At 47.9% G+C, this 27,234-nt stretch overlaps 1 protein-coding gene across 4 annotated transcripts in view; it reads left to right on the plus strand.

Moving 5' to 3' along the window:
* MGLL (monoglyceride lipase) overlaps positions 1-27,234 on the plus strand; it is a 157,402-nt gene that overhangs the window by 119,576 nt on the left and 10,592 nt on the right. For all 4 annotated transcript variants that reach the window (XM_080683521.1, XM_080683519.1, XM_080683520.1 and 1 more), the window contains 3 exons: positions 5,986-6,122; positions 7,374-7,484; positions 16,619-16,708. In XM_080683521.1, coding sequence (XP_080539647.1) covers positions 5,986-6,122; positions 7,374-7,484; positions 16,619-16,708 — 338 coding nt within the window. The remainder of the gene's footprint in view (positions 1-5,985; positions 6,123-7,373; positions 7,485-16,618; positions 16,709-27,234) is intronic.

The following is a 27,234-nucleotide window of genomic DNA, read 5'->3' on the forward strand; positions in this document are numbered from 1 at the left end:
CTTTTAACGTGCACGAATTTCGTGCACCGGGCCACTAGTCAGGGTAAATAAAACAAAAAATACATTGGGTTAAGGTCTGTGGCTCAAGGTTCTTGTTATTAAAAACACTGGGAAGAGAAGACTTTAACTCATATACAGAACCGCTGCTCAGTAGGTCAGCTTCCGTGGTAGGAAAGGAAATGTATCGCCTCCTCTATAGCTGGAGGAACGAAGCTGAATGTCTTTGGTGAGTGGCCACTATGAAAGAAAGTACTGCCTGCAGTTCATTTCAACAGGCATTTATCAAGCCTCTGCTAGGCCTGTGCAAGGAGCCCTGAGGAATGTGCAGATGAAGAAAACACGATCCTTGCTATCGAGGATCGCCCTGGCAAATATGGGGCACACACGTGCTGAACCTCCTATCCCAGTCCATCAATGCATCACTACTCACATGGCAGACATCACTAATCGCTCACAGTACTCTTTTCTGCTCAGTCCAGGGGGACCTGCCTTCGAATCCTGCACAGCACAGCACAGTTGGGGGCCTTCACTCTGCAATTAGACCCTCAGTCCACAGGATTGGTAGGGGTGGTACTCGAAGAGAGAAAGGGGGGGAATTCCAATCAATTCATATGTAATAGAGACAAGACGTGCTTTGGGGAATGGAAGGGAAAAACTTTGACCTGTGTCGAGGGAATTGCCTCCATAGAAGTGATACGATTTGAGACAGGCCTTAAAAGACTGCTCCTGGCCTGATGCAGGGGTGAGGGCACCCCTGCAGAGGGGTGTTCATTGAGAGCCACAGGGCAGGAAAGTGTGGATGTGCTTTGAGAAACAATGGGCAGGTGTGTGTGAGTGTCACTCAGATCATGCTTTCTAGCAAGGCAGAGGGAGCAGTGGGAGCCTTGAGTGGAGGACCCAAATGCTGGGCTGGAATGTGTGGACTGAGTTCTGAAACAGTGGGACCATCTGACACTACCAGATCAGAGCGGCTTCAAGCAGAGGATGCCGGACAGTGCAGAGTGGGTTAGAGCAGGGAGAGCGTGGGGCGGACGGGGGCTGGATAGGAAGCTATCACCAATTCAGAGGCCACAGGTGTCTCGGTCCCTTTGAGTAACATAGGAGTGAAAGGAAGGAGACCGATTCAGGAGGCTGTGATCTAGAAATCCAGAAGAATTTTGTGACCAGCTGGACAGAAGGTTAGAACTGAATTCAAAGATGACAGCTCTATTTGGAGCCTGAATGATTCTGAAGGGGGATGGAGGTTATTAACCATGACATGGAACCAAAGAGAGAGCCATTTAGAAGCTGCTTGAAGAACCATGGGACAGCCAGGGGAATCTTTCTCCCTGGGCTTGACCAGGTGGATTTTTAGCTCTGGAAAGAACCCAGAGCCAGAGACTGGGAGACATCTGCCTTCGGATGGGAGTCACAGCATGGGAGTGGTGGACGTGAACAAGGGAGAGCTTGGAGATGCCCAGGCGTCTCCTGGCGTAGTAAGTAGACAGGCTAGGCCAGTGGTCGGCAAACTACAGCTCGTGAGCCACATGCAGCTCTTTGGCCCCTTGAGTGTGGCTCTTCCACAAAATACCATATGCGGGCGCGTACGTACAGTGCGATTGAAACTTCGTGGCCCATGCGCAGAAGTCGGTTTTCGACTCTCAAAAGAAATTTCAGTCATTGTACTGTTGATATTTGGCTCTGTTGACTAAGAGTTTGCCGACCATTGGGCTAGGCAGACACAATCATGCCTAGTAATAAGGGCTGCTTCGTGAATAAGTAGACCAGCAGAACTGAGCAGAATTCCAGAAATAGACTAGAGTGAAAAGGAAACTCACATATGATAAGGATGACATTGCAATTCAGTGAAATATTAAAGGACCTCTTAGCAAGTTCTGTTAAGACAATTAAGATCCTTCTGCATTTTGGAACTTGATAGAGGTGTGGTTGAACAACATTGTGGATATACTAAATGCCACTTACTTGGTATGCTTTATAATGGTTAATTTTATGGTATATGAATTTCACCTCAAGTTTTTAAAAAAGAACCATAGGAAAAGAGATTCTTCTCTCACACCATATGCCCAGATAAACTCCAAATGGATCAAAGATTAATGTGTAAAAAATGAAACTGTATTTTGTGATAGTTGGTGGTGATGGTTGTACAACAATGTGAATGTACTTAATGCCTCTGAACTGGACACTTAAAAATGGTTAGTGTAAGTTGTATGTTGAGTGTATATTATCACACAAAAAAAGAAATGAAACCATAAAATAATTCACAGAAAATATGGCTGAATTTCTTTATAACCCTGGAGTGGACAAGGCCTTTATTAATAAGAATCAAAATTCAGAAGCCATAAAAAGAAAAAGATAATTTGACTTTTCAAAAATAACAATGTTGCCCTAGCCGGTTTGGCTCAGTGGATAGGGCATTGGCCTGCAGACTGAAGAGTCCTGGGTTTGATTCTGGTCAAGGGCATGTACCTCGGTTGCAGGTTCCCCGGCCCAGGTTGGGGTGTGTGCAGGAGGCAACCAATCGATGTGTCTCTCTCACATCGATGTTTCTCTCTGTCTCTCCCTCTCCCTTCTACTCTCTCTAAATATCAATAGGAAAAATATCCTGTGGTGAGGGTTAACCAAAAACAAACAAACAAAAACACCAATCTTGTACATAGCTAAACACAACATAAAAAGTCAAAAGTCAAATTACCAAGTAACATACAAAGAGCTTTTAAATATCAAAAATAATGCAAAACCCTAATAGAACAAGCAAAGATATGGATTCTCAGTTTACCTAAACTAAATATAAATGGCTCTTAAAAAAATGAGAAGATGCTCAACACACTCTTTCTCTCCTATTATATGAGCAAAAATCCAAACAGCAACCAAGATGCTTTGTTTGTAAGGCTGAGAGCAACAGGCCCTCTCTCTCGTGCCTTGCAGAGAGAGTGAAACAGCAATTGGAAAATTTGAATTTGGACTGAATATAAGATGATATTAGGGAGCTACTGTGAATTCCTACAGGTGGGAAAGTAGCATTGTAGTTGCCACAGGAATGTGTGTTTTAGGAGATGCACACTCAAGTAACTAGGGATAGAATGCATGATAGCTATCACTTTTATAAAATTGTTTTTAGAAATAATTTCAGTTTATGGAAAGTTTGCAAGAATCATGCAAAGAACCTCTGTATCTTCAGAGAGGAAGTGGGGAAGAGGAGGGAGAGCTGAGCCAGGAGACACTAGGATCAGGAAGAATCCACTTTGGTAAAGAAGGGAAGCTGTCACAGGGGGGAAGGGTCAGGAAGTCCATGTTGATTGGTTCATATTTTTTTTTTTTTAAAAAAAGAGTGATAGTATCTGCTCAGAGTCAGGAGGTAGGTTTGCAGGCTTTCGGATAAGGGTGACATTTGGAGGAGATGCTGAGGCAAATTTGTTTGGTGACTGAGTATGTGTGAAGAGGCAGTACGTCCTGTTGCCTGGCTCAGGCCACTTCCTTCTGGGCCACTCCATGGTAAGTAGACCACAAAAGATGCGGTCCCGATCGGGGCTGTGGCCGTGGGCAGTGTGAGAACACCGGGATGGAGAAGGGGCAGCCCTGACTCCCCGCCTCACGCTCACCCAGCCCTCACGGAACAGGCTGGAGAAGGGCTGCTGTAAGCTGAGTCTAGAGCAAAAGATGTTCCAGCTCAGGCTCAGAGGGGCCATTCCTCAAAACACTAAACGGAATTACCATATGACCCAGCAACCCCACTTCTGGGTATATGCCCCAAAGAATTCAAAGCAATAGTTCAAACAGAATTTGCACACTCATGTTCATAGCAGCAGTATCCACAATAGCCAACAGGTGGAAGCAACCTAAGTGTCCATTGTCAGTTGACTAGATAAACAAAATGTGGTAGGTATATGCATATAATGGAATATTATTCAGCCTTTTAAAAAAAGGAAATTCTGGCCCAGTTGGAGTGGCTCAGTGGTTGATCATTGATCTATGAACCAGGCGATCATGGTTCAATACCCAGTGGGGTCGTGCAGGAGGCAGCCAATCAATGATTTTCTCTCATCATTGATGTTTATATATCTCTCTCTTCCCCTCTTCCTTCCTCTCTGAAATCAATAAAAAATGTTTTAAAAATAATAAAAAATTTAAAAAGAAGACAATTCTGACACATGCTATATAACAAGGATGGACCTTGAAGACATTGTGCTAAGTGGAATAAACTGGACACAAAAAGACAAAACTGTAGGATTCGCTTATAGGAGATTCTTAGAGTAGTCCAATTCAAAGAAACAGAAAGTAGAAGGGTGAGTGCCAGGGGATGGAGGAAGGGGAGCGGGGACTATGTGTTTAATGCAGGTATTAGTCAGCTTGAGCTGCCATAACAAAGTACCACAGACCTGGTGGCTTAAACAATAGACATTATTTCCTCACAGTTTCTGAGGCTGGAAGTCAGAGATCAAGGTGTCAGCAGGGTTAGTTTCATTGAGGCCTCTCTCCTTGGCTTGCAGACAGTCATCTCTCCCTTTGTCCTCAGGGTCTTTACTCCATGTGTGTCTGTGTCCTGATTGCCTCTTCTTATAAGACACCAGTCCTATTTGATTAGGGCCCACCCTAGTGACCTCATTTTAGCTTAATTGCCTCTTTAAAGGTCCTGATTCCCAAGTAGTCACTGGGGGGTTAGGACTTCAACATATGAATTGTTGGAGCTGGGGGGGCGGGGGAATGGTTGCACATAATTCAGCCCTTAACATTGAGTATGGAGTTTCAGTTTGGGAAAATAAAAAGTTCTGGTGAAGGATGGTGGTATGGTTAAGTGTGAATGTACCTAATACCACTGACTGTACACTAATAAATGCTTAAGAAGGTATAAATTTTAGATTATGTATATTTTACCACAATACAAAATTAAACTTAATTAAATGTAATTAAATTTTAAAAGGGAAAAGAATCCTCAGAGAGGCAAGGGAGCTGATGGTGCTGCTGAAAGGGTGATAGACCTGGGCCCTGGTCTTCATGCAGGGGGCAGAGAGCAGGTGGGGCTGGGCAGTGGGAGGGTGGGAGGCCATGGGGGAGGAGGACAGCACAATAGGAAACAGGAGGCTGTGGTCTGACCACACTGAGGTCTGGGCAGCCAGTCGGTTTCAGGTGATGCTGAGTCCTCACCCTTCTCATGAGTGTTACAATCGCTACTGTAATCGCTGCCTCTCAGAAGCAGCAGGGAGGGTCTGGGCTGGTTCTCTCACTGTGTGGCCCTGTCCTCTCCGAGCTCTTCCTTTTTTGTGATTTTCAAGCCATCGCATCAGCTGCTTTCAGCCTGAATGTGGAAGCCGCAGACAATGTGCTGTTTCTATAGAGACTCACGTCCTCCTGAGGAGGGGAAAGCAGATACACCCTAAGAAAAGAAGAGGGGGAATGAACAGCCCAGACAGGTGACAGATAAAATCCCAGAGGGATAGAACCTGACCTGGTTTCACTGCTGCTTTGTTGAGAAAATTTCTAGCAAGCACACTTGACTATTTTATGTTATGTTTGTCATATGACCTCCTACAAAGCGAGACGACACGTTACCTGGTGAAAGGCTAACATGGGAACACAACTGTGAGGGTCAAGGAACGGGGAAAACCCAGGAAAATGTTGAGCCTCCTGGGTCTTACTCCTGGTCACTTTCCAGAAAACCGGGCTTGGTGAGTTTCTCCTTGCACCTGCCTTCCTTCCTTCCTTGGGAATGGCCACGGGGAAGACAGCTGGCTGTGGACAGGGGTTGCAGTCTGGTTCACTGTGTGGTCTTGGCAATTTCCTGAGCCACCCTGTGCCTCAGCTTCCTAATCTGTACATGTGGGGGAGACTAATCCCCATGTGTGAGAGCGGTTGGAATGGGTTTAGTGAGATGATCCATTCAGGTTCTCCGTGAAGAGTGGCTGGTAACCCTGGTGAGGACACCGCTGCGCTTGGGCGGACGTCAGCCCTCCAGTCACTGCTGTTCTCTCGTCTCCCTTTCCCTTCCAGTTGGCCATGGACAGAGCGAAGGGGAGAGGATGGTAGTGTCCGACTTCCACGTTTTCGTCAGGGATGTGTTACAGCACGTGGATGTGGTGCAGAAAGACCACCCGGGGCTGCCCGTCTTCCTTCTGGGCCACTCCATGGTAAGTAGACCACAGAAGATGCAGTCCCGATCGGGGCTGTGGCCGTGGGCAGTGTGAGAACACCGGGATGGAGAAGGGGCAGCCCTGACTCCCCGCCTCATCCCAGCTCCCCGCCTGGCTGGCACACCCCACTCTGCACTTGGAGTTCCCAGGCAATTGAGTGCTTAGGAAACAGGTCAGGTTCAGAGCCCTGGAGACAGCCCAGAGAGCTCAGAGCTGCCATTACTTCCCACCAGGACCCAGGCACCAGGGGGTGGCCCGCCAGTCCTTACGGAGGAGCTGGGTGAGGGCTGACCTTTGGTTAACCCTGCCTCTACCTCAGTGCTGTTTCACAGTGAGGCTCTCAGGGCAATTCTCCCTGCAGAGCCACTTCTCAGAGGGGGGTGGTGCTCCAATCAGCGAGGAGCACTCGGAATGTGCCCTCACCGGCTGCTGGCTTCAGAGCTGTGCAAATGGAACCAGGGACAAAGGCTCCCCGTGGACCCGATTCCTTAACGGTCATTCACCATCCTTTTCACACTTTAAAGTTATAAAAGCCTCTTAAAACTAACCAAGTATAATCTTTAAATTGAGGGTCCTCAAACTGGCAAATCTCCCTCCCACAAGCTGGCGTGTTGGCTGGCAGAGAATTTGAGCTGCTTGATTTTGAATTTGGGGAAACTGTTCTCTCTAGGGCAGAGCCCCTGCCCCTTCTCACCACCCGGCTCTGTTCCTGCGTTCTTCTGACCTGCCTGGCCCCTGTAAGCACTTGCAGTTTCAACCCTTGGTTCTAATTACCTGCAGCTTCAGCAAATAGTCAAGGCCTCAGACCTTCAGCACTGTCCACATTCACTAAGTACCCGAATTTCTGGAACCTTTACTGAACCAGGGGGGTATGGGAGGGAGGGGGGAGTGTAGCAACCTCTTATTATCATCAGATTAAACAAAAACAACCTTTTATAAGCCTGACAGAATGGATCAATTGGATCTCTGCCAGCTTTTGGTTTGAGGCAGAGTAGGAATATATTGTTTAACTTGCAGCCCACAAGCAGGAACCTTATTTGTATCTCTCTGAAATGTTTGCTCCTGGGAAGAAATATGTAATAAAATAATTGCAGACCCAGTTTATCCAACATTTGATGGCGTCTGTTCCAAGGTGGACCCCCTCGGGACTCTTGGACCAGGCTTAGGGGGCCTCTTCCATGGAGCTCGTTAGGAATCATGTGCTGGCGGGCGCCGGCACACAGCAACTCTGCCCGTTTCGCCTTGCAGGGAGGTGCCATCGCCATCCTCACAGCCGCCGAGAGGCCAAGCCACTTCTCTGGCATGGTTCTCATTTCACCTTTGGTTCTGGCCAGTCCTGAGTCTGCAACAACTTTCAAGGTAAATGGATTTCTGTTTCTGTGAAACTCTTGCACTTCCTTGGCAACTCCAGTAGCTAGAGTCAGGGGTAAAGGGCGGAAGTCCATTTGGACAACTATCAAACATGATTGCCACCAGGGTTCTATAATTTTTATAATCAGGTGCTTCCCATCCCCGACCCCCAAAGACAAAGGAAAAATGACTTCCTGTTTATGTATGTTTTATTAGTGAATGTTGAAAGGAGAAAAGATTGCCTGTGTTAGGAATCCAGCGAAATAACCTGTGTTAACAAGTCACACGCAAGACATGTGCTAACTTCAGCCAAAAGTGCACAGTAAGTGGACTTGCAGGCTATTTGTAATTGCAACATAGAGTGGTGTTCACCTTCGCTCTCCCCCATCCCAGAGCACTTTCCCCTCTGGTTCTAACCCAGCCGTCATTTCGTTTTTCTGGTTGTGATGTTACACAATGGCACAGGTGTACTCCTCTTGGTTCTGGGGCTTTGAGCTACGAGGCAAACAAGCCAATAATGCTACTACCAGAAGTAGAGCGGTGCCTTCCTCCTGAGAAAGGAGAGGAGCAGGGCTGCCTAATTGTGAATGTGGGTTGTTGACATGTGATGGACCTGCTGCCCTTGAGGGGCATGAAGTTTGAGAGAAATAATAACCTAATGAGAGTAGAGAATCCCCAAACTGTGTATCTCCAAGGCATGCTCCATCTCACCTGAGAGCTAGGTGGGACTGCTGCCTCCTGAGCCAGTTCCTGGGACTCTCAAAGGAGCACGAAGGGTGAGGCGGTGGGTCACAGGGCCAGGGGGAACTGGGCAGCCATTAGCCCATGTGCTTTCCCTACCTTCCCCAGCCCCATCATCCAATGACAGCAGGATCATTTAAATCATTGCCTTAGCTCAGGTGCCTTTGATATTCTCCTGAGGACCCAAATAGAGGAACGCAGGACAGGGAGTGAAACCTTGTCAGAATGTCCTCAAATGTTTCCTGTAGCCCACAGCCACAGACCTAATCCCTAGAGATGGGCTGGCAGGTTAGGTACCGGAAATGTCACCAATTTCAATGAGAACAGGTTGAGCAATAGATAAACCTGGAACCATCTGATACTTTAACCAGAGAACAATAATTTACTTAATTTGAGGAAGAGGAGAGAGGGCTAGCTCTTTTGAATTTGACTCAGTTTTAAAGAAATCACCACTGCCTTATTGAAATCGACTAGCAATAGTACATTTTAGTGCTGTGTGGGACAGCAGTGGAGGCGGGATCCACGTGTGTCTGCCATGGAAAGAAACAAGGTCATCCACAGAATCACAGGTGGCCTTTAAGTGTGCAAAAGGGGACACCATCTCCTGGGCACCTCCCTTCATGACTATGATTGCATAATGTGAGCCAAATCAGTCACGGGCTCTTGTCCAAGTAGAATAAGCAAGACCAGGGTCGCCGAGGAGAGGGATGTTCCTTCTGCCGTCCATGTGCTTGGAGGCACGTGCCTGAGATTTACTCAGCTCAGTGAGTGCCAGGCATGTGCTGTACTTTTACATGCTTTATCTCACTTAACTCCCGTCATCAGTCCACGGAGAGGCCATGGCCTTCATTTGATGGATGGAACACTGAGGCTTAGGCTGGATGAGTGACTCTCCAAGATTACACAACTTGTGTGATGGATTTGAATCCAGGGCTGTACAGTCCTCGTCTAGGGTGCTTCCCCATACGAGAAAGTGGGTGTCTTCTACACTGGATGTTTTTCCTTAGAGAAAAGCCAGGGACTGTGGGGCTTTTCAGATGATGCACACACAGGTCATGGCAGCTGAGCCCTGAGATGGAGCCGGCAAGGTTTCCTCCCAGAGTCACTGGTGGAGGCGGAATTTCTGGGCAAGGCTACAAGAACGTGACCTTTCAGAGCCCTGTGCTAATAGATCACCTTCTCAGATCAAGGGCCAGCTGTCCCTGGAGGGATGCAGGTCTCTTCCTATTGACCAACACAAATAGATTTCTATTTCAGGTCTGAGGGCACGTCCTCCCCACCATGGATTCTGTTGCTGCCTCTGGCTGTTGGGCAGTTTTGACTGATAGAGTCTTTGATTCATCTGTCTACCCACCCCAGATGACTTGATCACCCTGCACACATCTGGTCCTGTCTGGCAACCTTCCAGAAAGAGCCTCATTGAATCTTTTTTTAATTTAATTTTTTAAAAAGTTTTGTATAATACATTTACACGAGGGAACGCTCCCTTCCTAGTTTGAAGGTGGGCAGCCAGAATTACAGAGGGAGTGGATGCATCTTCTGTGGACACACATACACACTCCATTTGCTCCTGTTTTACACAAATGGAACATGCTCCCTGCACTTCTTTGTTTCATTGTTCTCTCTTGGTTGACTGATTTGTTTTTGTGAGTTTTGGGTTGAATTAGGCCACTTTGCAAAGCGGTCCCTCTTAGTGCTCCTCCCCATCAGAATAGCAAGAGGCCCACTGTGGGGTGAGCCCTGGATTAGGTGAGGCCCTGCTGAGGAGTGAGCCTTGGATTAGTTGAAGCCCCACTGTGGGATAGGCTGTGGATTAGGTGACCAAACTTTGGGCCATTTATTTGCAGTGGTTTGCTCTTATGGGCCCAGAGGTGAACAGATTGCTGTAGACCATCTCTTGCTGAGAAAACTAAGGCTCAGAGGGGGACCTTTCTGAGGGTCAGTGGCACTGTCAGGGGCCACAGAATGCAGAGCCTCATGACTCCTCATGGCCTCATGACTCCTCACTCAGAGCTCAGCTGAGGACTTTTCAAAGGTTTGTTTCATGGCCCAGAGTTCCTGCTGTAGAGATTCTTGAAATCATTAAAGCAGGCAGCACGAGATCTCAAACTTCTCAGTTCAGAGGGTCATGTGAAAGGTGACATAAGACTGTTGACATAAGAAATGTCTAAACCTGAAGAGAATTTCTTTGAATTTATTGGAGCCAAACTGATGGCATATGCTGGGGCACAAAATGTCAAATGCTCTGGAGAATAACAGTTTTGCAGTTTCTTTTATGCATTTGAAATTAAAGCAGGAACTTAAGAAATATTATATGGAGGTAGGAGAAAGCAAGGGGGGGGATCAGATTACAGGATCAGATTTGCTGTCTTGGTGGTTTATCTGAGAAGGAGGGATGTGAAAGGGGGCATTTCAAAGGTGTGTTAACCTAGATGCACAGAAACAATAGACAGGACTTGCTTAAAGCAAAGCCTTTTAGTAAAGAAGATATATGCCTGGGGCATGACTACCCACCATGATCTGTCCAGTTAGGAATTTATAATAAGATCACCATGTGAGGTTACTCTCCATAGAACTCCTTTTTTGTACACATCCCCTACCCTGAAATGTGAGAATCCCAGATATCTCTCCCCCACACACACCCCTCCAATCCTACACACAGCTGGTTTTTACCTTGATGCTCTGTTTTCAACAAGCTGGGTTGGGAAGAGGCTTCTGGTCTCCAAACACTGTGTTAAGAATGTGGTTGCACAAGAGAAATGAGAGCAGAAGAAATTTAGAAACAAAAATGTAGTGCATTAGACCAAGTCTCAGCTGTTTATGCAGCCATTTCATGGGGATTATGCCCTGGGGAAGGCAGGGCTGGAGTAAAACCGGAAATAGAGGGGAAACCTTTGGCTGCCTGGATAGGAGGATGTCAAACTCTGAGCTAAACTGGGGTCTCCTCACCTGATCTAGCCCAGGAGGACATCCAGGAATGTGCAGCAGGCTGTAACGCACCTCCTTTCTCTGAGAGTCCCTGGGGTCAGGACCAAAATGGCCCTGGGCAGAACCTGGGGTCAGGATGGGGCTCAGCCTGCTCGGAGGCTAGTCTTCCAAATGACCTTCCTGACTATTCCAGCCCACTGCTTCCAGATGCTTCCACTCCCTACCAACCAGGGCACCTGGCCAACTAGGGAGAAGTGAGTGGCCACTATAAACCTAGCACGCCTTGGTTGACGTCCTCTCCATTACAATCCTATAAAGAGAGAAAATTATTTTCAACTTAGACAAGGAAATGAGGCCCATTGTCTTGCACAGGGTCAACTTGAGTACCAGCTCAGCTAGTGATTGTGGCAGGATGCTCCCTTTCATCCCAAAACCCGCCCAAATCAGGTCTCCTTAACTTTAGCCCACTTCCCATGTGAATGTCACTTATCTGTTTTTAATCTCCATCATCAGAGGCCATTGGAGCGGGGGGGTGGGAGGGGGGGGGCGGAGGGGGGGCTGGGTGTGCTGGACTTGCTCTGATTTTAGACTTCAAGTACAGTTAGATCCAGGAGTTAGGGACTTAGCTGTGCTCATGAATTTGGCAGCAGCAATGCTCCATGAGGCATTGTTACCTCCGACATACCTGCTCTCTAATAGCTGGGGGTTCAATCTTCTAGACACTTAGGACTTGGGGAAGGAGTTATATGGCTCCAACATGCCTTTGGGGAGCCCCAGCAGTCAGCAAGTGTTTAGTCCTTCCCCGGGGTTTACCAAAATGGCATGCAGGGCTTTCTATTCTCCGTCTGCTTGAGGGTGCACTTTCCCTGTTGAGAGAGCTGGGCTAGCCTCTGACCCTTGTGCGATGCCACCCCCACAGAGGGTGTGGAGTTCTAGCTTCCAGCATAGGGCAACCTGCTGGAGCCACTTTAAAAGGTAACGATTGTAATTACCTCCCTCATGTCAAGTCTCTCATGAGCAGAAGCTTTAAAAATGATCTTAGGGGGCCATTAAAACCTTCATAGCAATAAAGGTATTTGTGCAAGTCACTGGTGTCTAAAGTGATAAAGTGGTGAGCCTGCAGTTAATCCCAGAATGCCACAAAGGCATGTCAAGGACATAAGACACATTCCAGTCTCTTACTCCTCAGGAGGTGAACCTCATTTCTGGGGAGTTGTCCTCTTGTGAGTGAAATGATTTGGGGTTTTAACTCTGATGTGACATTTGTTGCAAAGCTGCAGGTCACATGCTTTTCCTAAAGTCTCCACTCTGAATAATGTCAGCATGTGCTCATTCCTTCATCAGCCACTGCCAATTTCTTGAGCTTCTCTTGGGGCCAGAAGCCCAAAGGTCAGTTAGGGACTAGCTCTGTGGGAATCGGGTCTCAGGTAACTTCCCAGCAACCCTTCAGGTTCATTTTATTATCCCCATTTTAGAGATGAAGAAACTGAGGATCATAGACTTTCTTAGGAATGCAGAACCAGAGGTCTGGTGCAGATCTGCCTGGCTCCCAGTCTGAGTCTGATTCCTCTACTTCTGGGCTGGTATCCAGTGACTGTGTGTCCATTCGTTGTGGGTCTCAGCTTCCAAATTACCCTGAAGCAATGAGACCTGGGTCCTGTTGAGTTGGTGTCACTGAGATCTCTGTGGTTGAACAACTCTGACTTAGCCTATAGGGGACATGATGATGGCGGGGGTCTCTCACTTCAAGGGGGGCCCATTCAGTGTCATCCCTCTGTTGAGCTGGATCTGAGGCTCTCTTCACACTCCCGTGGGATTTCCTGAAGATTTTGGTCAAAATGGTATAAACAAAGCTGAAAAGGGCAGCAGGGAGAGGGATTCTCTTTGGCAACTATTCAAAGCATCCTTGCTCCTGCATCCTTCTTGGATCTTTTGTAGGGAAGAGTTTAAGCACCTAATTTTTTTTTTAAGCTGTGACATTATTGTCATCAAAAGATTTGCCTCTACCCAATTAAGTCCTGTTAGAAATGTGGTTTGGAGCTTTCTATGCAGATTTAGAAAAAGAGCTGAGAGTCAGGGTCATCCAAACATCTCTCATGGTGGTACCTTTAATAGGGCAGTTGTCCCTCCAGAGACATCTGTGCCCCTCCCCTCCGACCAGTGGGGGTCAGGAACACTCTACTCTGGCTGCACTTTGGAATCACCTAGGGAGACTGATTCCAGGGCCCCAACCCACTCCGAATCTCTCAGTGGGACCCGAGAAGAGGCATTTATGATGCCCCCTGAGAGTCCTTGTGTGGGAGGCTGTGGGAGGCATACAACTGCACACATCCACTGGCCAGCCACCTACCACCTCCAGCCCTAAGCATGATGTCCTTGCCATGTCTCCTCCTGTTTGTGCTTTGGGCAGTAAGTAGGTCATTGGCAGCTACAGGAGTCCTCACCAGGACTCGGATTCTTGTACTTGGAAGGAGGAGGTAGGGTGGCCAACTCATCTGCCATTAATTGTTGAGTTGCCTCTAGGGACCAAACCCTTGCACTGATCATTTTGTGCAAAGCAAATACTTCTCCAGAAATGCTCCTCCTTTTTTCATATAAAGTTCTTTGTAAAAGCATTATTTAGCTGCGAAAAGTCCCCTGTTAAGAGAAAGAAAAGACGATTGGCTCAAGGAAAGGGCAGAATAGGTGTTTCCCTGTAATTGTCTCCTGGAGGGAGTCCTTCCTAGCTTCAAGTCCCCTTGCCACCCCCGAGAAACCAGAGCAGGGATGGTTCCAGCCATAGCATGGCCTTTTCTGATTCTTTCGAGACTAAACTGTCAGCATCTTCCCCCGGAAACAGAGGCCTTGGCACTTTGGGATACACATGTGTTGGTTTAAGAAGTTCAGGAACACAGATTCAAAGGTGAAGGTCAGTCTGCCTCTTCACACATGGCCAGCACTTGTGTGCCCAGGTCCACGCAGAAGCAGGTGACGAGCAACAAAACATAAATTGTTGGCAAATGAGAAATCTGCTGGTGGGTGTCAGGGGAACGGGATGAAGCACTGTGTGGTGTCTCTCCCGGTCCTGTTGCAGGCTGAGTACCGAGGTGCTATGTCCCTGGGTCGGTCTTTTTCCGGCCAAGCCGATCTGGAAATGAGTAGGAGGCTGACTTGCAGAAAAACAGCCGTGTCCTTGAGAAGGCCATGCCACAACAAGCAAGCAGGCAGGCCGAGCGGGGCAGCAGGGTCTGGAGACTGACGTTTGCACAAGGTCCTATCAAACACAGCCACCCCTCAATTCCTGGGCGTGGCAGGGTCATATGTGGAGTCAACCGTCAGCCCTTGTGTCCTCTCCGGAAGCTGTGGGCAGGAGTCATTGAGAACAGCAGAATGTGTAGAAGTCAGGCCTACGAACTTTGGGGTACATGAAGTTTTGTCCTAATAGTGTTGCCCTTGGTGGAGGAGATAATCCCTAAATGTCCACCCTCCTTACACCATCAGGGCCCAGGGAAGGCTGCACCGCTGGCGCCGCTGCCTCTGTGCACCCGCAGTGCACTTGTTATCTGTTGTGCTTTCTCTTTATTAAAACGTTTAACTTTTGAAAGCACAGATACCAACTTCTGAATTTAGATTCCCAGAGGAGCCCCTAGTTCCTGGAGGTCACAGATATTTTATCTGTGTTTAGAAACACTCGGGTCCTTTCCTTTTGTAAAGCTCCCAGAATCCTGAGTCCTTCTGGTTCCATACTTGTTCACAACCCCAGCTTGGCTCTTGAACCTGCCCAGTAGACCATGTCCACTCCACGAGCTTCAGATGGTATGAACTGACCTGAGTGCTAACCTAGTGTTCCACGTTGGATCTCCTTATATTTCTATGCTGGACTGTCACAACTCAGCTCAGAGCCTGGCAGTAGCACCCGGCACATTGATGGCAGCAAGTCGACAGGCATGGGGTTTACACCAGGCTTGGGATACAATGACCTACAATAGTCTTAGAGGCAGGAGACTGCCATCCTCACCCTGAAAAATGGAGAGTTGCCATGTGAATTTTAGAACAGAGGTGTGCATGTGTGTTCTCTTAGGAGCAAAGCCCTGCCTGGTCCCTGGCAGTGCGAGGCTGTATCATGCTTGTGTGGCCTGAGGAATGGGACGTGTTATAGCTTAAGTGTGAAGGGAGATTGGGCAGCAGCAGTTGTGTCACTGTGGAGAGTGTCAGTGCCTGCTGTTCTAGATAATCCATAGGAAAGGTTGGTTTCTGGTTGCATTCATAGCGGGTGAGAGAGAGAACACAATGAAGGTTGGTGGCATAAAAGGCAAGAGCGGCCTCACTCAGACCCTTGCCCCCTTTCTAGCTGAGCTCCTGGTGTGGTACTGAGCCTCTGTTTTCATGTCTGTGAAATCAGGATAAACCCTCACCTCACAGCCTCTGTGTTGAGATGAAAAGACTGGGCATCTATAACTGTGCCCAATGCACCAAAAAATTGTCACTCAGTAGATGCCCGTGCCCCTGCTCCCTACCAAGGGTACTGAGGAGACATCACTTAGCTCCAGGACATTCACTCTCAACATGCGCTGAGAAATCACCGTTTGCCACCTTCCATGTGATTCTAATTTCAGCATTTCACAGCTCACTTTTGAAATAGCATCTTTCATTCCTGAGTGTCTGTGCACAGTGCAAAAATGAGAACAGTCCCCTCCGCAGGCAGAAGCGCGAAATCCAGGTTCATGCTTTTCCTGGGTAAACACACGACCCAGCAGGAGAAATGGGGTGGGACAGGAAGGTCTGTACCTGAATCAGGGTCAAGTTCAAGGAGCATGTATTAAGCACCTACTGTGTGTCTGATGCTTTTGCACCCAGTGGTTCTCCTTGGCAGCTAAGGAAACAGAGGCTCAGTGATGGTCAGCACAGCCAGGAATCAAGTCAGGTCTCGCTCCCTCTGCCACACGTCTGATCAGGCTTGGTGACCATTTCTGTTTCCCTCCAAGAGAGACCATGACAGTCAGCAGATTCTTTCTGTTCAGAGCAGGCTCCTTTGGAGCCTTCTAAGCACTCTGGCTACCCTCTGGGGTGACTTAGGTGATTCTGCTCCTGCTGTGTGTTTTTTAGAATCTTCTGAGAAGTTTTTTAGAATATTCTTAGGATCTTGTGCAGAAGAGCTCAGCCGGGCAGCTCCTGCAAATAACTCAGAATCACCACTGATGAGTGATTGTGGGGAGGGCTACCACACAGAATCCGGAGCAGCAAAAATAGACGTGGCATTCCCTCCGACAGCCCCAGTGACCACTCTCGCCCACTCCCACAAGGATCTGAATCAGCCTCACTCAAGGCTGTCTGAGTCAGAGCAGGGAGAATCCTAGTGCACTCAGCCTTGGGAAGCAACCCTGGCTGGTGTTCAGTTTGGGTGTCACTTTCCTTAATTTGCTGTAAACTGTCCTGTGGGCAGAGCTGGGCATGGATCCCACTGCACTCACACCCTTGTTTTCCTCCCTGGTTAGGTCCTTGCTGCGAAGGTTCTCAACTTTGTCCTACCAAACATGTCCCTGGGCCCGATCGACTCCAGCGTGCTCTCTCGGAATAAGACGGAGGTGAGAATCTTTCTGAAAACCAGGGGGTAGCTGGGGCTGGCGAGGGTGTGAAGGCAGCAGCCCAGGGGGAAATCTGAGTGTTAGCTCTGTCGGTGGCATGGTGCTGCCCTTTGGCCGAGGCCCTGAAGGAGGTGATGGGGACATGAAGGTGTGGGAGATGCCTTCTGGCTTCAGGATTGGGAGGGAAGGGATAAGTGGTCGTGATGCCTGAGCTGTGTCCTAAACGTGCAAAGAAGCTAACCAGATGAAGTTGTGTGCATATCAGCCAGGTCTCTTTGGGTTGTAAGTGACAGAAACTTAACTCAAAATGCTTTAAGCAAATTTAAAAGTGAAATTAAGCAAAAGTGAAACAAATTGATGAATATACTAAAGGCCTCAGGAATGGGTGATTCTGGGGGCTCAAAAGTCTTGTTCACCATCCATTCTCCCAGGTCTCATATCCCCTAGTTTGGCTTCATTCCCGACCAAGCTTTGCCCAAGTGGAGGCAGAGATGGCTGCTGGCAGCTTTACATGAGCCACCCCAGTGGAAAGGTAGCAGCTCTCTCCAAGAACAGTCCCAGAGCTGATTCTTATTGGCTGATTGTCCAAGCCTGAGTTATTTGTCCAGGAAAGGGGTCAGTGTCAACCCCACCCAACTTCAAGGACCGAGTGAATGGGAGGGGGGCAAAATTGGGATAGAGTTTCAGAGGACAGAAGAATGGATTCAGGCCAGGCCAAGTGTCCTGTGGGTTGTGGGAGTGGTGCAGGGCTAACAGGGAAACAGAGGGAAAGATTCGGGTGGAGGAAACGGCACAAGTAAAGAGCCCTGGTGTGGAGAGAGGACAGCCCATTTGCAGAACAGCCAGTAGTTTGGTTCAACCACATGCAGGGCAGCAGGTGAGTGTCGAGGACTAAAATGAAGTCAGATTATGAGGTTACCCACGAACCCCATCTTCCAGGAGCCACTGCCCTGCCAGGAGTATGTTGTAGCCCTCTGAGCAGTGTGGCCTTCTATACAAGCAAAACCAGAAAAAGGAAAGGAAAGGAAGGTGAGGGGAGGGACAAAGAAAGAAAAAGGAAAGAAAAGAAAAGCCAACTGAGAGAAGCTTAGAAAGAAGAGGCAAAGTGGCTTTGGAGAGAGAAGCTGAGAGACTGTGCCATCAGTCAATGTCATTGCCTCTGGGACCAGGCAGGAAGGTCAGCATGGACAAAAGATCAAGATCAACAATGTGGGCTCTGGCCAGTGGTAGAGAATCGGCCTGCACACTGAATGGTCACAGGTTCGATTCTGATCAGGGGCATATACCTGGGTTACAGGTTCATTCCCAGGCCCGGCCAGGCCCATGGAGGAGGCAACCAATCCATTTGTCTCTCTCCTCTCTCTCTCTCTCTCTCTCCCCCCCTCCCTTCTCCCCCCTTCTTCCCCTTCCACCCCCCTTCTTCCCCCTCCTCTCGCTTCCTCCCCCCTCCTCCCTCCCTCCTTCTACTCTCTAAAAAGCAATAGAAAAAATATCCTTGGGTGAGGTTTAACAAAACAAACAAAAAAAGATCAACAGTGTGCCTGAGACACTGGGTCTGAGCAGAGTTCAAAACCCCAGAAATTGGGGTTCATCTATTAAGACACTGCTCAGTGAACCAACCCACCCCCCAAAGTTTAACGCAAGGCCAGCACCTGTCCTGCCTTTGATTGGGCCTCAGTGCACCATACACAGGTGGGCGCATGTGCTTACCCGCCAAGGCAGTCCCAGATGGGCAGACTGAGGCTCTGCAAGAATGGAGGACTTGCCTGGGTCATCCACTGGTGCGACTAGCCTGAGAGCTTAGTCTGCTCTGTCTGTGGGATAACAGCCCCCTGCAGACTTACGGCCAGTGGACAGGCAGCAACCCTGGGCCTCTGAAAGACACTGGAATTATCTTCAGGATTAAGCAGTTCATTTTGCCACTCCTCTGCCTCAGCTTCCCATCTTGCCTTAGGGATTTTAAATCATGAAAGTGGTGGCTTCCTAAGGACCCTATAAAACAGAATGGGTGTTCTAGCTTCCCCAGGTTTCCCTGGGACTTGAGCAGTTGGAGTTCAACTTTATTATAAATTGAACCTCCTGCGCCTCTGAGAGTCACTTAGAGAGTGGACACATCAATTTGAATCATCCCCAATGTGTATAAAGGAGACATTCTTTTTTTTTTTTTAACTTTAAAAAATATATTTTTCTTTATTGATTTCAGAGAGGAAAAGAGAGGGAGAGAGAGATAGAAACATCAATGACAAGAGAGAATCATTGATTGTCTGTCTCCTGCATGCCCCACAATGGGGATTGAGCCTACAACCCGGGGAATGTGCCCTGATCAGGAATTGACCCTCCTGGTTCATAGGTCGATGCCCAGCCACTGAGCCACGCCGCTCGAGCTAAAGGAGACATTCTTGATCAGGTTAAAACTCCCAGGCTTCCAGGGCCAGGAGGTCCTTATGAATTAGGCTGGTGTGAGGCCCTAGGGAGTGGTGGGGCCTGTGGGGAGCCAGAGGCTGTCAGATCCACCTAAGTCATCCACATTCAATTTTAATTTAATCTAAGTTTTAAAAGCCACAGTGCCTCCCAAACCCATGTCTGGGGGCCAAAATGGACCAGGGTCAAAGAATATGTGAGTAAAGGGAAGGAACATGTAACTCCAAAAGGCAGTTCTGTATGTTGAAAAGGCACAACTTTAGGACCCAGGAAAACCAAAGGCAAGCATATGCTGTTTGATCTAATCCCAACATGAATTCAACCAACATTAATCTCATTTCACAGGAGTGGAAATAGAGGCTCAGAGTTTAAATAACTTGTCTCTGATTGCGCAGTCAGTCAGGGGCAGAGCTGGGATTTGAACCCATTTGATTCAAAAGTCCATGTTTGGGTGCCTCTTTCCAACTAGTATTTACAATAATTAAGCTCTTTTTCCTGTTTTGTTTTGTTTTTAATTTATTGATTTTAGAGAGAGGTTGCCTCCTGCATGTGCCTCGACTGGGGATGGAACCCAAAACCTGGGTATGTGCCCTAACCAGAGACTCAAACTCGCCACCTTTTGGTGTACAGGACAACGGACGCTCCAACCAACGGAGCCACACCGGCCAGGGCTGTTTTTCCTGCTTTATAATTACTGGTCCACACAGCCTGTGGCTGGGGGCCATTGCTCTGTGTGCAGATTCGCTTTGTGATGGGGGCCCCCCACCTGCCGGCATCCCCCATAATAGCCCCGGCTTGAATGTGCAATCTCTAGTAAAACCAATTATTTTTGCAGCAGCTGTGCTAGGACAACAGTGGGTTAAGAGAGAGGGACCTCCCTTTGAGAGCTTTGAGAGGAAACATCCAGGTGCAAATGTAGTCATTTATCTCACCACCTGAAAGAACTTGAGCATAAAGGAAGGGAAGAGATAATGAAATTATTCCAAACCCTCTTTGTTTAAAAGTAGCAACTCTCAGGGTTTTTATCTCATTTTTGAAATAGGGGAAAGTTTCACTGAAGGCCTTAAACACACAGAGGAGTCGGGTGTGAATATACAGCACACGGACTCCCCTGGGATCCCGGGTTGCATGCCCTTATATATCAGGTTTCTGACTGGTCAGGTAAATGGAGTGATTCTTTAGAAACACTAATAGCCCTACCCAGTCTAGCTCAGTGGATACACTAATAGCCCTACCTTTTGGCCTGCAGACTGAAGGGTCTCAGGTTTGATTCCGGTCAAGGGACACATGCCCGGGTTTTGGGCTCAATCCCCAGTAGGGGGGGTGGGGGCATGCAGGAGGCAGCTGATCAATATTCTCCCTCATCATTGATGTTTCTATCTCTCTCTCTCCCTCTCCCTTCCTCTCTGAAATCAATTAAAAAAAAATACATTTTTGTTTTTTTTAAAAAAAGGAAAGAAGCACTAATAAATGTCCTGCTAGGAAGACTTAGAGGAAGGAGGTGGTTGGTGGCTGGTCAGCAAAAAGCTGAACTCCTGTTGGAATGAATAGGAGCAAGAATTTCCATTCTCGGCAGAGAGAATTTGCCTCTCACATGTCCAACTCTGAGTCTCCCTTTCAACCCTGTGCTGAGCTTTAAAAATAGCAACGCCCAGAGGGGAATGTGCTCAGAAAAGGCACCGCCTGGGATCGAACATCGGGTGTCTTAAGGCACAGCTTTAGCTAAGATATTTCCCAGGGAGCCCTGCAGCGATAAAAGCTCAAAAGAGAAGAAACGTTTGCCTAACGAGCTTACTAAAGCAGGCCCTCGGAGGAAGGGTGCAGGCGAGGGGGTGGCGGATGGCAGACTCTTTGGAAGGCTGTCTCTGGGGAAACAGGCTGGTTCTGCCATTCGAATGTCAAAAGCAGGATGTTTGTTTGGGGTTTGCTGTGGCAAGTGTTCTCACAACCCACCCAGGACTGTTAGCATGATGCCCTTCACCAGCATCACTTCACGGCTGCCAGCCCACAGATGCACATTCTCCTGGCCTGCATGGCCTCCGGGAGCAATGCAGGAAGTGCCTTGGATTGTCCTCACAACCCAGTGCTCAATGGCTGCACCCTTCTTCTGTGTCAGACTAATCCTTTGGTCTCCCGCAGCTCCAAGAAGGCAGTCTCATTACCAGCATTTGCATTTGTGAAAGCTTGGGCCCAGACAGGGCAAGTCACTTACCCGAGGTCACACAGCTACTAAGTAAGGATTTGAGCCCAAACCTCTCTGTTCTGAGCCAAATGTTCTTGGCACTAAAATCCTGGGAACAAAGAAGTTGCTACACAGACATTTTTTTTGTTTGTCTACACATTTAGAGTCCCTGATCAGAACACTGGAGTACTGACATATTAATCATTCCGTCCTCGGAATGTGATGAATCCCTCCCACTCTGAAAAGCCTTGAATGCTCCTAATAGTTGCCAGGCCAAGGATGTGGGTAGCAATGTGTGTGTGTGTCGGGCGGGCGGGGGCACGGTAAAAAGAGGAGTTACTCAGAGTCTCCACCTGCCCTCACACCACACCACTGCTGACCATGCAGTTATGAACAGAATGCATTGCTTTCTTCCCGAGCTTCATCCTTTGGCCTGGGAGCTGGGTGGAAGCCGGGAGGAAGAGATGCTGTGATTCTGAGTACCCATTCCACTGGGGACGATGCACTGTTTCCATATTGAGGTACTTTGTCTTCTAGAGCCAAGTCTCTGTTCTCTATAAATACTCTGGGATGCCCACCAGGAGTATCCTAGCTTGTTTATATCATGTTGGGAGGCCATATGGTGAGAGCTGTGAGGAGTGGCTAACTCTACTTCATTTCATTTCTATAAGTGGGTGCCACTCCAGACCCCACCCAGTCTTTGAGATGTGCCAGGGTCAAGGATTCATCCCCCCACTGCCCTGCATCCTGCAGGTCTCCCACCCACATGGCAGTAGGCCGCCTCTGCCCACGGCTCTTGAAGGCTCCTGCCAAGTCTTGGAAAGCTGGGTCACACTGAAGCTTTTAACTAATTATAACCACAGCTAAAGATAGGCCCCAGCTTCCCCTCCACCCCCGGGACGTGGCCTCCCACAGCAGTCTCCTCCAAGAACTGGTTATTAACTTGCCAATATTCCCATCTTGGTTAGCCAATTTTATCTTACTACTCTCCATCAATCGTATGGTTACCAAATTACCTCCCAATATTTGGGTTTGTGTACCTGGTGTACTTGTAAATGAAAACACTGAGACACTGGCAGTTGGAGATTGAGAAAGGTTTGTTCAACTTGGCCAAAGCCAGAGGACAGGAGAGCAAGATCTTTCAATCTGTCTCCCTCTCAAAAAGCAAAAGTAGGGAGTTTTATGCAGCTAGGGAGCAGGGAAGGGGGAGTTCCCGGGAACGGAGAGAGAAGTCTGTGTTTCTTTAGTCACAGATAACATTTTGTGCAGCCAGACTTCTGGGCGGCAGCAGCTGGTCGCAGCTACCTTGGAGACATTCTTTCCTTCTGCAAAACAAACTCATAAATTCTCCTTGTGGCCCTGGAATTATTTCCTCCTACTTGACAAAGAAGCTGTACATCAGCAACACAAAATTACATTGTGAGAACAAGGGGTGCTGGGTTGAAGAACCAAGATTCTGCAAAAGATCGCATAATTGTGCATCAGTCACGTTATCTGTAGAGCAAAAACTAGACAGCGTGTGACTGTTGCCATTGTTGAAGCTATCATTGTTTTGTGCTTAACTAACTATATTTTTCTATTATCTCAAGCAAAGTCTACTTTTAAGCACCTTTCCTGGAACTTGCTTTGCAGGCAGCCCTTCAGAGCATGGCTAACACTTCCTTAATCTTTGACTATAAGTTATGTGACAGCCAAAGCCATTGAAACATTAGTTAACGCCTGTACCCATCTATCTAGAGTATATGATCTAGTACCTAAGCATATTTACTGTTGGATGTTGGTCTCAATATTTCATATTTCCCCTGGAGACTTGTCGATTTGAGGCAGCTATCCTTTACTAATGCCTTAAATAAAAAATAACGAGACATTAGGATGTTTCTTCGAGTGCATAGCTCAGTATGGGGACAACTGACAAATGGCTCTGCCTTGGTCTTGTGCCCTGAGAAGTGGGATCTGTTGATCTTTTTGTCCCCTTACTCCAGATGTTTCCTGCTCCCAGCTCTCCTCCTGCTGACTCTGGAAGAAGCAGCTTGGAGCACATGAGAGAGAGATTCCTGAAGTCAGTGACTTTAATAGCAGCAGAGAAGCCAGTGACTCTCTAGAGAGACTGGCAGGGTTCACATGGGAACACAGCCTGAGCAAAGCTCTCTCAAAGGTGCCATTGGATTAAACCCCCATTTACATGAGGATCCAATGCAACTGACTGGCCACGGCTGGAATAAGTGGCTGAGCCAGACCCAAGCCCCAAATGGGCCTCTGACCACAGGGTCTGTTTGCTACAAGCCTGCCCAAGGGATGTATAGCTTCTCCTGGCAAAAGGAATCATAATAAAGAATGAGAAAACAGATTGTGGAGAAAGGAGAGGTCAAAGCCAGCCTTTTCTTCCAATTTAATTATGGAGATTTTCAAATCTATAGAAAAGTTGATATGGTAGTACAACGCCCATATGCTCCTCCCCAGGATGCACCCATTGAAAATACTCTGCCATACTTCCTTTATCTATGATTAAAAATGAAAATATAAATACAGATATAGATTTTAAATCTTTTAAAATGTATTGTGGTAAGATATACGGAACACAAAATTTGCTATCATACCCATTTTTAGGTTTACAGTTCAGTGGCCTTATTAAGTACATTCACATTATTGCGCAACCCTCACCACCGTCCATCTCCAGAACTTTTTATCTTCACAACTGCAACTCTATGCCCATTAAACACGGACTCCCTACCTCCCCTCCCCCAGCTCCTGGCAAATACCATTTTGCTTTCCATTTCTATGAACTCAACTATTCTAGATGCCTCATATAAGTGGAATCATACAGTATTTGTCCTTTTTTATCTTTTAAGCGTAATGTCCTCTAGATGTATCCATGTTGTAGCATGTGTCAGAATTTCCTTCCTTTTTAAGACTAAATAATATTCTATTGCATGACTATACCACGTTTTGTTTATCCATTAATCCTGTTGATGAACACCTGCTTCCAACTCTTGGCAATTATGAACAATGCTTCCATGAACTTGGGTGTGCAAATATCTCTATGACACCCTGCTTTCAATTCCTTTAGGTTTATATGCAGAAGTGGGATTGCCTGATCGTTTTGATTTGTATTTTCCTAATGATTACTGTTGAGCATGTTTTCACATGCTTGTTGGCCATTTATAAATCTTCTTTGGAGAAATGTCTATCAAGTACTTGGTCCACTTTTTAATCAGGTTGTTTGATTTTGTTGTTGTTGTCGAGTTGTGGGAGTTCTTTTTGTAAAAATATTTTTTAAGCCCAGCCGGTGTGGCTCAGTGTTTGAACACCAACCTATGAACTAGGTTCCATTCCCTGACAGGGCACATGCCCTGACTGTGGGCTCGATCCCCGGCAGGGGGCGTGCAGGAGGCAGCTGATCAATGATATGCTCTCACATCGATGTTTCTCTCCTTCTCTTTCCTCTCTCTCTGAAATCAATAAAAATTAATTTTAATTCCCCATCATTATTCTTTATTTAGTCCACGTTCTCATTTCCTTAGTTGTCATCAACCTTGAAGACTTGAGACCATATGATCTTGCTGTTTGTGACCAGCAGTTATGAAAGTGGTCCTGCAAGATCCCAGTCATTCTTTCTTGCTTCTCGTATTATTTATTCAATCCCTGGGCCTGGGAAAAGATAGCCATAGCTGGTGAGGTTGGGTAGAGAACATGATGGCTGCTTTCTTCTTCCCTCAGTGACCACTCAGGAGCTACGTCTGGGCCCAAGGTTTCACTTCAGGAGCCTCCATCCCAAAGAAGCAAGTGAGGTTGACTTTCGGCCTCTCTTCTTGTTGTGAAGACCCTCAGCCCCTCAGAAGGAGGCCCAGAGCCCTGTGGCGGGTGTGTGCAAACTGCCTGTGCCCATGTGTCCAGGGCTGTGACCTACCAGGATGTCCAGGAGTTCAAGCTTTAATAGCAAAAAGTAATCTTAGGGAAAATGTTCAGTGATTCACATACCCTTGATTAAGTGACAATTCATGTAGTATATAAGGTAATCCTGATGAATCTTCTTTATATCCAAAATGGAACTGCATCATCCTTATTTCCAATGATCCTTGTCTGGCTCGGGAATTTTTGCCACCCAAGTTGGGTACATGCTCTGGCAGTCAGAGGGGGAACTCGGCCTCTTGGTAAATGGAACTTGCTTTGCTCCAGCAAACCAGGAGACTTTCTGTCAAGTCAGACAGGGCCCTGTCTCTCCTTTGCCAACCTGCAGGCAGCGTGCCAAGTCAACAAACTTTGGCCAGGCCTCAAGATGGAGGCAGAGACACCGGATAAGCCACCCTGTCTTCTGAGATCACAGTCAGAGGGGAAAAGGCACATCAATACCTCACAGAGGACAAAGAGGCAGAGGGCTTTGTGGGAAGAGCAAAAAGGCCTGTCTGGACCCATCTCTCCAGCTCTGTCTCTTTGTGCCACAGTGTGACCTTGGAAACGACACCCGGTGTCACTGATGCTCAGTTCCCTTGGGGACCTAGGGTGCAGCCTGGCACAGCATCAGCCCTAGGCAGATGGGGGCTGTTGTTAACAGCCGTTTCTAAAGAGGTGTCTGCAGAGCCACAGGAGTCCTGGGGAGACAGGAGCCAGTTTCACTGCTGGTGTTGGGCACCTGTCATAGGAGGAAACACCTGAACTGTACCTTGAAGGGAGACGGGGCTTCGATGGCTGACAGTAGTCAGGGCATGGGAAAGGCATTCTGGAAACAGCAGGGACAGCCCCCAGTCTTCAGGTACAGAAGCTGAACATGTGAAAGGAGTGGAGCCGGGGAAGGCAAGGGCTTCCTGGAGGAAGGGGCAGCTGAGCTAAGTGTCATAAGAGAGGAGAAACTCCAAGGGGAGCCAAGGCAGAGGGGACAGCGATGCGAGGGCGCTGGTACAAGGGTGGCAGGAGTGTTGAGGAAGGAGGCAGAGCGGCGGCTGGAGCCCATCACATGTGGCCTTGAAAGCCGCAGGAAGAGTATGGACCTGACCCTGCAGTGGGTGGGCAGCACTGCAGGGTTCCCAGGTCCAGGGGGAATCTGGGCGCAGTGTTCAGGGCGTGGCCAGCTGGGGGTAGAATTTGTCAGACCCAAGAGGAGGGGACACATGGGGAGAGGAGCAGGCACTGGCCACACAGCAGGCAAGGCTGTTTCCAGTGTTCAGCATGTTTCGTATTCAAGCCAATTTCTATGCTAAATTATTATTTGCATTTAGAATATTCCACAGGCTTGACATTCATGAGAACACAGCCCAGTAAGCCACAGGGAACAATACCGAACAGCTCCAAAGAACTTACCTTTGGGGGTGTTTCCTCTTTCATGCCTGATTATTCTTGTTGAATGAACTAATGAGGGGCCTTTTCTTCTAAGGCCCATGGATATCATTCCAATGTGAATAGCCCCTTTGCCAGCTGTTGGCCAGTGAGCGTGGTTCAGAGGTTTCCAGATGCATCTGATCTCTGCCAGGCTCCCAGGGCCCAGAGGCATTTCTTGTTGGGCTGGGATAGAGGAAGGTTGGCTCATTCATTCAGCCAGCATTTACTGAGGGCCTCCTACACGAGGACACAGCAAAGGTAGGACAGAGCCCTGCCCCAGGGGAGAGACAGGCAGGTGCACAAACCCCTGGGTGAAGGGTAAGTGGAAGGCTTGAGAAGGGCTGTTAGCCAGGAGAACTTGGAAAATCAAAAAGGCATCCCTGAAGGTGTAAAGTCTGAGCTAAGGACTGAAAGAGGAATAGATGTTGATTGATTTAAGAGCAAAGGGCTGGAACAGCCACTTGTGATGGGCAATGGAAACCACAGTACATAGGAGAGGATTTTCTATTCATCCAAGTCTTTCCACAACAAATTGCCATTCAAAACCAAGGTAGGAAATGAAGAGATTGCCTCTGCAAAGACATGTCCATTCATTGTAGGGTTCCTCCGG

This window comes from Plecotus auritus, assembly GCF_963455305.1.
Source record: "Plecotus auritus genome assembly, chromosome: 8".
NCBI lineage: Eukaryota > Metazoa > Chordata > Mammalia > Chiroptera > Vespertilionidae > Plecotus > Plecotus auritus.